At 28.6% G+C, this 11,455-nt stretch overlaps 2 protein-coding genes across 3 annotated transcripts; one reads left to right on the top strand and one right to left on the bottom strand.

Moving 5' to 3' along the window:
* Nucleotides 1-5,676: 5,676 nt before the first annotated feature.
* Nucleotides 5,677-6,902, bottom strand: Bm9762 (histone H2A, putative; the record flags this gene model as incomplete). Its single annotated transcript, XM_043080925.1, has 3 exons — nt 5,677-5,764; nt 5,917-6,077; nt 6,528-6,902. 3 exons carry the CDS (start codon nt 6,900-6,902, stop codon nt 5,677-5,679), a joined length of 624 nt encoding a protein of 207 aa, XP_042936859.1.
* A 72-nt stretch (nt 6,903-6,974) lies between these two features.
* On the top strand, nt 6,975-8,334 carry Bm2874 (putative histone H2B 3, putative; the record flags this gene model as incomplete). 2 transcript variants are annotated; one of them, XM_043080923.1, is made up of 4 exons in its annotated part: nt 6,975-7,223; nt 7,505-7,543; nt 7,754-7,919; nt 8,114-8,334. In XM_043080923.1, the coding sequence occupies 4 exons, from the start codon at nt 6,975-6,977 to the stop codon at nt 8,332-8,334; spliced, it is 675 nt and encodes a 224-aa protein (XP_042936857.1). The 2 variants fall into 2 exon arrangements, with proteins under 2 accessions (XP_042936857.1, XP_042936858.1); XM_043080924.1 differs by lacking the exon at nt 8,114-8,334 and having other exon boundaries at nt 7,754-7,948.
* Nucleotides 8,335-11,455: the final 3,121 nt, after the last annotated feature.

Below are 11,455 nucleotides of genomic sequence, written 5' to 3'. Positions count from 1 at the left end.
TGTTACATACATTTGAGCATAAATCGAACACGGATGAATGGGTGAATGAATGAGTTGCATAAAAAAATAGAAATTGAAATTAAATTTATTAATGAAATTTTCTTGTTGGTCTTTTATATAATAAATTAATTTAATTTACAAATATTTAGCATTCATTTCATATTATTTCATTCATTAAAGAATGAGTAATTAGAACGAAATTGATAAAATCTTTTGTACTTTTTTTACTGTTATTAATTTGATTATTGAGAAAATTACTGATAAGATAAGTAATAAATTAATCAGATTTAATTGATTTTATAACTTGGATATCATTTATAATTATCATCATACTTGTGATAATCTATCATTAATTTTAGACGGATTAACAAGTAGATAACTCATGAAAGCTACGATGACTCATAATGAATCATTTATTCATCCCAAATGACACTAGAAGATCATAACGTGACTAATTCGTCCACTTACTTCACATTAACGTGACTAATCCATTTACTTATTCCACTTACGTGACTAACTCATCCACTTCAGTCACGTGATTAGTTTCATCATATTCTATTGCCTTGCCCTCATGTAATGTAACAATCAAATATTTTGGTGATTGAATTATAAAAAATTTACAAACGTATTTGATATAATATTAGAATTTTAAAGTACGCCGTAATATTTTTAAGTTAATCGTTAATCATTAAAAAAAAGAAAAGGAAAACTAACTAACCTTTGCATCACATTATTCATTAGTATTGACAATTTAAGATATGCTAAGCGTTAGCGTATTTTTCGATAACTTACGACGATGAGTTCATTCGGACCAGTTTTACAATCTTCCATTTTCAAGTTTTTTGTTTTCAAATTTATGAAGCTAACAATAGCTAATAAAATACGAATGATAACTAAGAAAAAAAGCCGTAATTTTGCCGGATATAAGTGACTGTAAAATTGAACCGGTAGACATTCTCTTTGTCACTTCTTTTTTTAATGCATATTTCTCACTGAATTTTGCCGTTTGCTCTGTCATTTCATTAAAATTAGAATTTTATCAGTTTGATAGTATGGCAGGGAAAATTCTAGATGTCCTCGTATCTTCTCTCACATTCAAAAATTTAATCCTTTAAGATTCAGTTATAGATTGCTGATAAGCCTTTAGTAATATTTGATTATTCTACCAGAACAGTACAGAATTTGGAAATAGTTGACAATTTCTTGAAAATGGGAAATTTTTAGTGAAATGATGGAAAAATACTAGAAATGATAAGAATAGCAAACAAATGAACGAATTGATGATGGACTGAAAATATAATTTCAACTATTTTCATTTCAAATGTTCAAATAAAATTTATTGACATTATCACTAAATTTCTTTTTTTTTTATAAATTTTGAAATACTGTGATATAATTTCTTGAATTTATTTCTTTTATTGAAATGAAGAAAGAAAATTTTATTCAATATATGATCTTATCCTATCCGGTTAAACAGTATGACAGCAGTACGTTACGTGGACTGATCTCATCCTATCCGGTTAAACAGTATGACAGCAGTACGTTACGTCGACTGATCTCATCCTATCCGGTTAAACAGTATGACAGCAGTACGTTACGTCGACTGATCTTATCTTATCCGGTTAAACAGTATGACAGCAGTACGTTACGTGGACTGATCTCATCCTATCCGGTTAAACAGTATGACAGCAGTACGTTACGTCGACTGATCTCATCCTATCCGGTTAAACAGTATGACAGTAGTACGTTACGTCGACTGATCTCACCCGTTACTGATACTTTTACAGGATTGAATTATTGAGATGTTTCAGAATTACAAGTATTATTTAATATCTTCCATGCATTTGCTATTCGTCCGGTTGATCTGCAATTCTTCCACGTCTTTCACGTCAAGATTATCCGCCTAAATCATAGTTTATATGAATTGCGACTGAAGAAGAAAAAGAGAAATGTAATAATACTTCAAATTACCGATAAATTTGTAAAATTTTTGAAAATAAAAAGAAAATGCTAAAATTGAAGTAAAATAAAATTACATAGAGAATATGGAAAAATGTTTAAAAATCTCATCCAAATATTTTATTGGGTTCATTTTTAAATTAATAATAGTAAGTAGCAAATAGAAATAGTAGTATTTAATGCAGTTTCAAAATATTTGGAAATTTCATTTCAACAATTCAAAGTTTAGAAAAAAAAAAGCATAATTTGATTCATTTCAAAAAAAAAATTTTTTTTTTTTTTGTCCGATAATGATTATTTCCAATTATTGCTAAAATTTGAGACATTTCAAAATAATTTAAACTGTAGTAAATATCTCGAGAATATTCATTCGATAAACAATTATCGATTTATCATTTTTTAATTCACTTTTTTCAATTACAAAAAAAAATGAATGAATAACGGAATATATTATGCATTCCAATTTTTTAATTTTACCATTTTTGCAAAATAAAACGAAAGAAAAAAATTTTTCTTTCAACCATAAAATAAATTTCATCCAATAATTAATTTAGAAAATCCTATATAAAATATATTTCATTTAGTAATTAGTTTAAAAACAAAAATCGAAATATCTCTTCCAAATAATTAATTAATAAAATTACTTTATCTAAATGAATAATTTATTAGTATTTATTGCTTTCGTACATTTCTTAATCAATTAACAAAAACTTTTTATCATTGCATGCAAATATTTGATTGACTTTTTGCTAGTATATTTTGTAAATACCATCAGTGAAATAATTTTAATTATAATAAGTTGAAAAAACTTTTTGCATAACTAATAATTCTTGCAAAATATAGTTTAATAAAGAAAAAAATATAAATATTAACACTGATTTATTCAAATTATTACTGAAATTGAAATGAAATTGTTAAGTAATTTAAGTAATTAATTTGTCAAATTTTAATTTTGTATAGAATTGTGCTAAAATTAAAAAATTTTTTTGTCAAATTTATTAATGATTTAATTGACAAATGAAAAATGCAAAAGGAAAAAAAGAATCTGTTTAAATGATATAATTGTTGGCAATTCTTGCTTTCTCTTTTAATAATATTTTTTCCACTTTTCTTATTTTTGTTAAGTTTTTCTGGAAAACGAAAGAAAAAATAGGAAAAGAACGAAAGAAAAAAAAAAAATGTTAAACCAAATAGAACTTATCTCCAAATACTACTATTATTACCTCAAAGGATTATTATAATATCGGTTACATTCCGGATGCATAATCGGAAAAGAATGAAAATAATAATAGCAAAAAATAATAATAAACATAAGAATAAATAATAATAAGAAAAATAATCAATAATCATAGAAAAATAATCAATAATAATAATTTAAATAATAATAACAATAATAAGTAATAATAATAACAATAATCAGTAATAATAACAGCAATAATGATAATAATAATAAACTATAAAAAATTATTAATATGATTAAATGAAGTGATGTGACATTGTATTAAAATTTTATGTGATATTTAAAAGTGATATGTTAAAAATAATATTTGATAATAATACATCAAAATTTAAAAAGAATTTTTGAAAAACAATTACTGCATTATATTGTTTATTATTCATGGTAATGTAGGCAAAAACAATTTCATGCAATTATTTCAATTCGTATAATTTGGTAAATAATTGAAATTAATAATTGCTGAATTTTATTATTTCGATTCTTCATTTTTATATTTTCTCATTTTATGTGTTGGTTCACTTCAATAAAATTTTAACTTTTAGAATTTTTTTTTTTAAAAATTTTTTGAGCAATTTTTTTAACACTCTTTTTCTTTCTTTTTGAATTTTTAGATCATTAATATATTATGTTAAACAAATTTTAGGTATTTATATACTATATTAAGTGAAATTTTAAGTAATATATATCACGTTAAGTAAAGTTTTGATTTATAGAATATTATATGTTTACTTACGTGTGTTACTTTTGTGATATATACGTAACGTAAAGGTTTTTCATAATAGATAGAATATAAAATAAATAAATGATACTCTGTGTTATGACATTTGCGCATCTTTTTGCATCATTTATCTTTTTTTTTTTAAAATCTCTCATCGACTTCAAAAAAAAAATATATCAGTTTTCTTGATAAAATGATAACTTTATATTTCAAGAATTGATAATATTAATTGATACCTTATAGTGGAATATAATAAGTATAAAACAACTTTTCTGATCAATGAATATTTTTTTCTTAATTTTAATTAATTTTATTATTAATTTCAGTTTTATTATTTCTATTAATTTCAAATTTATTATTACTACTATTAATTACTAGTACAGTCACTTTCTCTTACATATTTTCCTTTTGATTACTTTTTATCAAAAAAGAAAACAAAAAAAAAAAAAAAAAACGAACAAAAATTTACTGCAATAAATTTGTATTTCAAAAATTGATAATATATTGATTAATAATTAATAAGAATTTATTCTATTACTTCTAAAGCAAACATATTATCAAAATTTATCACTCCAATATCTGTATTTTATTAATTTTGTGCCACATTTATTTTGTTACAATCATTGATAACACTGATAGTGCTGATAACAAAAGAAAAAGGATAGCAAAAATTTAAGGAATTCATCAAAAAAAAAAAGATCAGAATGTCCCTTATCATTATGATTATTCATTCATTGATAGTTAAAATTGTTTGGCGCAAAAAAAAAGAAAGTAATTTAGTATTATTCATTTGTATTTTATATACAAAAAATGAAATTTTATTCAATTTATCCAATTTATAAAATTACAAATGCTATTAAGTTAATATTATTAGCGATAAAACCATTTATTATTCATTCAATAAGAAAAAAGCAAATAAAATTATAAATGAAATTATAAATGAAACAAATACAATTCGTTAATTCATTTTCAATTTTATATTTTTGCATCAATGAATTAAAACTATCATAAATTCATTCAAATTTATTAATGTATTTAATTAACTTCTCTTTTTGAGGAAAAAAAAATTTGAATACATTAAACAAATTCAAAATAATTTGGAATTTTTAATTTCCCTTTTTGATTACTTTAATTCTTTATTATAGATTTTATTGATTATAAATTGAAATTCATTCTAATTTACATCAATTTTAGCTAATAAGCAAACATTACAATATTAAGTAATTGCTATCCATTACATAGTTAATTAATGAGAATGATTAAATTTTTAAGACATTCATTCAAAATGCTTCAACTGCCATATCAATAAAAAAAATTCTCAATAAATTTAATAAATTAAACTAAAAAAAAAGATTACAAGAAAAAATCAAAACAAATACAAACAATCATGTAAATACAAATTATCCACCTTATTGTTGTTGTTATCATTCTCGACAATCAATTAATTTCATTTTCTTGTCTTTCACGTTTATCTTCGACAAGAACTCGCTTTATTTCCGTTTTACGTTTACATGTATTTGTTCTTTATGTATTATTCATTTCCCGTTTTTATTTTCGTCTCACGTTTACACGTACCCTTATCCATCAAATTCATAAATTGTTTATTCTTGTCATTTCAAACACAAGTTACATTCATAGCAATTATTGTTCCTTGCATATTTACAGCTTCAGTACAAGGAGATAACTCCTGTACGTTACGTGTAACCTCGTACATTAAACCTGCGATACATTTCACTACTTTTAGAACATCGCTGAATCGTAATTACCACGTGACACCCTCCGGTGACCTTCCACACCACCCCATCTCTCTATGCCACCAGTCATAAGTCCAAGCATCACCACCACACGTCCTGCTCTTATGTCCAATCAATAACGATAGCAACCATACAGATGAGATGATACGACCTCACCGGGATTCACTCAATACACATACACACACACACACACACACATGCACACACCACATACATATGTCTAGCCCTCACTACTAGTAGCAACTTACCAAACAGCAAATGCCACCAAACATAGTTGTAAACCTAAGCTAGAAGAGCCAGAACTAAATCTTGAACCCAGTGAACACCACAAGAATGAACGACGAACTCCTCTACAGTTGTCAACACGAAATATTACCATACTCCCTTCATAGCCACCCATGCGGTCCATCTAGCACTTGTATGCAACCATATTCTGTTACCAAAAAGGTATCAAAGATAAAGGAATATTTATTAATATAAACAAGGTGAAATAATGGGTACAAGAGATCAAACCTGTGCGGCAGCTTCCCATAATACTATGATTTGATTAATTAAACGAGTATATACAGACAATAACTGTCACACCAAACAATAAAGTGCATAGTTGAAGGGAATGATAAGAGGTGCATGACAGGAAATAGATATAACCACATGACATAACCGGAGAACCTTATGTCTCCGACCTAAGAATAAAACATAACTTTGCCCCCGACCTCATAACCAATAGTAAAATTCTTATGTACCATCAGAGAAGAGCTAATTCCACCAGTTCCTCCTCATGCCACCACTTCAAATAAATTAAAGTAGGATTTGTAACCGCTTGTTATTACAGAACATCATTTTCCTCGGAAACTCAAACTTTTTCAGCGGTCTTCTTCGGCAACAACACCGCTTGGATGTTCGGCAATACACCACCTTGCGCAATTGTCACACCAGCCAGCAGCTTGTTTAACTCCTCATCATTGCGTACAGCCAACTGCAAATGGCGCGGATTGATTCGCGTCTTCTTATTATCACGCGCCGCATTGCCAGCTAACTCCAACACTTCCGCTGCCAAATACTCCAACACAGCAGCTAGATATACTGGGGCACCAGCACCAACACGTTCCGCATAATTTCCCTTACGTAGCAAACGATGAATTCGTCCCACTGGGAACTGTAAACCAGCACGAGATGAACGACTTTTCGCCTTTCCAGACGATTTCGCTTTACCACCTTTTCCACGTCCCGACATAGTCAAAACTAAAAAAAAAAAACACAAAATTTAAGTTCAACAATCCCACCAAATTTGTTTTACCAATTAGCAATGCAACAATCACCAAACTCCCAGAGTCCCCACAACCAACCAACACCTTTAACTACCCTCCCCTTCAATAAAATATCGCTCGGGGGACGAAACCCTTCAAAACCTCTATGTCCACCCTACACAATACCACAACAATACCCACCTCGTCAACCCAACGATCCAACAAGCACCACATCCCCTCCTGCAGTCTATATATACCCATCAGCGAGCGCTGTCAATCTGTTGGCCACGCCCACTTTCTATAATAAGGTGGGCGTGGTCTCTCGATATGCAACGCTCGATGGATGATATAAAAGGATGTAGGAATGAGTTGCACCATTGTCCCGTTGGTTTCCTTTGTAGTGACGATGGTTTCATTGGTAGGAGAGTAACGGTGCGGAGTTGGTGCTAATGTGATATTGGGGATTATGCGTATTGTTATATGGTGAAATGCTGGGGAGTGACTGGTGGCGGTGGTGGTTGTGATTCGTGTATCACTACGACAATGCTTTCTCGATTGTTCCTTTGTGTGGCAGAAATATGTGATATAGGCAAAAACGAGAAGGGATAGGGTATTTCTCATTGCTAAGGTACAAATAAGGTGTTTATAAATGAAATGAATTTAGAGATTTATGTTGGGAAATAGGTTTGGGTAGTTTGGTTTGTTGGGTTTTCTAGAAAGTAGTCTGTGGGAGAATGTATATATATATATATATTATTTGTATATGCAGATTAAAAGAGAGGAAGTATCAGGTCGAGCTTTTTTTTAATTGTTATTGCAAGTGTTGTTTTTCTTTTAGATCTCGTGTGTTGTTAACATGCCACCAAAACCATCTGCTAAAGGAGCCAAAAAAGCTGCGAAATCGCAGAAAGTTCGCGGTAGCGATAAGAAGCGGAAATCTCGACGCAAGGAGTCGTATTCTGCATATATCTACCGTGTCCTGAAGCAAGTTCATCCCGATACAGGTACCACTTTATGTATTGTAGAGATATAATGAAAGTGTAGGAAGTGGTCGAGGGGTGATAGTAAGTGGGGAAGGATTGGGGTTTTTATAGCTGAGTATTTGGAACATGATTATGAATCAATAAATGTGGTGAATGGGCTGTAGGTCCAGGTGTAAGTAGTTGTCTGTGACATTTTGAACTCGTTTGTTTTTCAGGCATTTCCTCGAAGGCAATGTCGATTATGAATTCGTTTGTGAATGATGTTTTCGAGCGTATTGCTGCAGAGGCTAGTCGCTTGGCTCAGTATAACAAGCGCTCGACGATTTCGTCGCGTGAAATCCAAACTGCCGTCCGACTTATTCTGCCTGGTGAACTAGCGAAACATGCTGTGTCGGAGGGAACCAAAGCTGTTACCAAATATACTAGCTCGAAGTAATTCCGTGCATGTCATGTGTAGTGTCTGTGTAGTCTGAAACTTCCAGAAACTGATCTCATGATTTGTTAGGAATAAAGAATTTTGATGGAGAAAAAAGGCTTTAGGAATCTATTCCTTGGGAATAACTCAGCAGTCGGGGTCCCTTAATTTGGTAATTATCGCTTTCGTTGTTATAATTCAACTTGTAATAACATTTCAGAATCTTTGTAGTTCTGGAATTGTTTTTTCCTTTCCCCTGTAAACAAGTCATCAAGCAATTTGTCTACTGGGTGGTGGTTAGGGAGCTCGTCAGAATTTTATTTTTACTTTATGTGCTTAATTTGAAGCGAATAAAATTTTTGGAGATGGTTTGAGCTGAATATTTGACTTGATACGTATATGAGCTCTGTTGGAATAAAGTTCGTGGGTCAGATTTTGCTGCAGGCTTAAAGAGTAGTCAGATTAAAACACAGCATCGGGGATTATTCGGTCCCGCTCAAGGGCAAAAATCGATTGTAGGAGAGTGTGCTGAACATGAGCATAGCGCGGCATTATCGTTCGTCGCTTATGTGTACATCTTGTGTTAGTATCTTTACTTGATATTGCTGTCGAGGGATGGTGACAAATGAGCACGGATACAGTACAGTGAAGAAGTGACAAATCTTTCCTATCTGCTGTTCATTATGGGAACACGGATATATGGAAGAGTTACAATTTGACACATATTTATTGCAATGTGGAGAAAACGGAGGGAATTTTGTGAAGTTAATGAGCAGTTCTATCGAGTATATCGGTATCCTTAGTCTAATCGTTCAACAAGTGATAATTGGAGTGGAAATATTCAGCAAAAAAGCAAAAGAATATAAGTATATGGCGTAACAACAAGAGCAATCAAATATATTCAGAAATAGGAATGATAATATAGAATTTTGATAATACTAAAATGATGGTTATTGAATTAAATGAATTATTTAATTAATAATATGGTGGTTGATTAGTAGCTATAACTCGACCAATTGTTTGATTATGAGTTAATCGTATGTTAAATAAATAATATAGAGGGGATGAAGGATATTGTTGATTATAACTTATATTTATTGCATCATTAGCTGATCGTTGAAATATTCCATTGATAAAATGAGTCATTAACTGTTGAGCTTGCATAACGCTTGCACGATCAAGTGATCGTAAAGCAGCAAAAATTTTTGATGAATATGATTTTGATAATCGTACATACGATGATGATTGTGATCGTGATCGTGATAATGATAGAGTGGACGAAGAAGTATGATTATTTTGTTGTTTTCTTGAAAAACGTCTCTTCCTCTTCTTTTGTCGTAATTTTCGTTTCATTTTCACATACAGTAACTAATAATTACTGAAAAAAAGAAAAATGAAGTATAAATGATAATAATTGTTTATTATTTTATGCATATAATTAAAATTACTAATTTATGAAAAGGAAACAAAAAGTTTTGTTTGTTTTTTTTTTTTTTTTTTTTTAGAAAAGTAATTGAAAGTAATTAAATATTAAAAATGAATTAGATTAAAATTAAAAATATTACCTTATTATATTTATTTTTCTGTCCTACAAAGTTACTACTACCTATACTATTATTACTATTGGTCAAAGGTTATATCCATTACTGATGTGAAGCATTTTCTACCTCACCTATAGATTAAATCATTATCTATTTTTCATAATATATTACACTTTCTTTGCTTCTTTACCTCTTTCCTTTCTTTTTCTCTCCCTCTCTCACTCTTTAACTAACTTACTTATTGACCTTAACTGATTGCTGACCTTTCAATCAACAAATCTCCATCCGCCCACCCACTTCTCAAATGACTATAAAAAGTCTCAATCGAATAGTTTCACTTTATGTAATGTCTTGATATCGTCATCATTCGTTGTTGTTACATTTATAAAATGATGTAATTTCATTTTTTTTTTTTTTTGTTTAGTACTCTAAAATTTTAGATTTTATTGTTATTCCTCAAAATTTATATGTATATATGTAAAAAAGAAAAATTAATTAATATTAATGTTTGAAATATCTTTGTTTTTTTTTTTTTGTTTTTGTAGTAATAATAAGCATTTAAAAATGTATAATTTTACATCATTTAACATGAAATAACATCGAATTTTGCATGATATCATTCATTACTAATTTTTTCAATTAATTTGCTCACATATTTAAAAGTGCCTAAAAAAACAACAGCAAAAAAAAGGGAACCCAACGGCTCTTCAAAAACAGAAAGAGCCACAAATGCAAATGAATCATGCTTATCCTTTAAGTATCTTCATTTAATATAATATTTCATTATTTTATATTCGTATTTAAATAAATAAAAATATTGTTTAGCGAGAAAAGAAGAAAGAAAAAGTGAGCCAAGAAAGTGATACCTTATTAATGATTATTAATATATTGTATTATTATCAATATCTATTAATAATATTGCATTTCCTTTGTATTTGTTGTTATGCTGTTTATTTTTGTTATTATTGATGAACTGAAATAAATAAAAAAAATTCAGTATTTGTTTTTTTTTTTCTTTTACAAAAAAAAAAACAAAAAAACAAAAAAAGCAGTATGAATATGAATTAAAATTAGAAAAAAAAAAAGAAAATCACGATTTCAACTTTTTACATGCAAGAAATATAAATATATAGATATTATCTAAGCAACATTTGATTAGAAAAATAAAAAATAAAAAGAAAGGTTAAATGCTATTTATCATAAGAAATGACGACCATTTTTGGTATAAATAAAATAGCTAGCTAACCTTTATTATTTGTTTATTTTATGCATAAGGAGAGGAAGGGAAAGAGAGGGAAAACATAAAATATTTAATAAAAATGAAAAATTTTTTAAATGGTTAAAGTATTACAAAAGCAAAATACTTCACAATCAATGATAAGGTAACATTAGATAATACAAAATTATGTAACAGCAAATGTATTTGAAAATAAATCCAGGAAAAAAAAAAAAAAAAAAACATTCTTTGATAAATTGAAATTTGAATAGAAATATTTGGTCTGATAATATCAATCAATGTGACGTAAACAATATATTGAATGATGAAAAAGGAAAGAAAAACAAAAATGAAAAGAGGAATGAATTTATATTAATGTGAATGA

This window comes from Brugia malayi (assembly GCF_000002995.4).
Source record: "Brugia malayi strain FR3 genome assembly, contig: Bm_v4_Chr3_scaffold_001, whole genome shotgun sequence".
NCBI lineage: Eukaryota > Metazoa > Nematoda > Chromadorea > Rhabditida > Onchocercidae > Brugia > Brugia malayi.
Note: the sequence above shows the minus strand (reverse complement) of the source record. Positions and strands in the feature narration are given on the sequence as shown.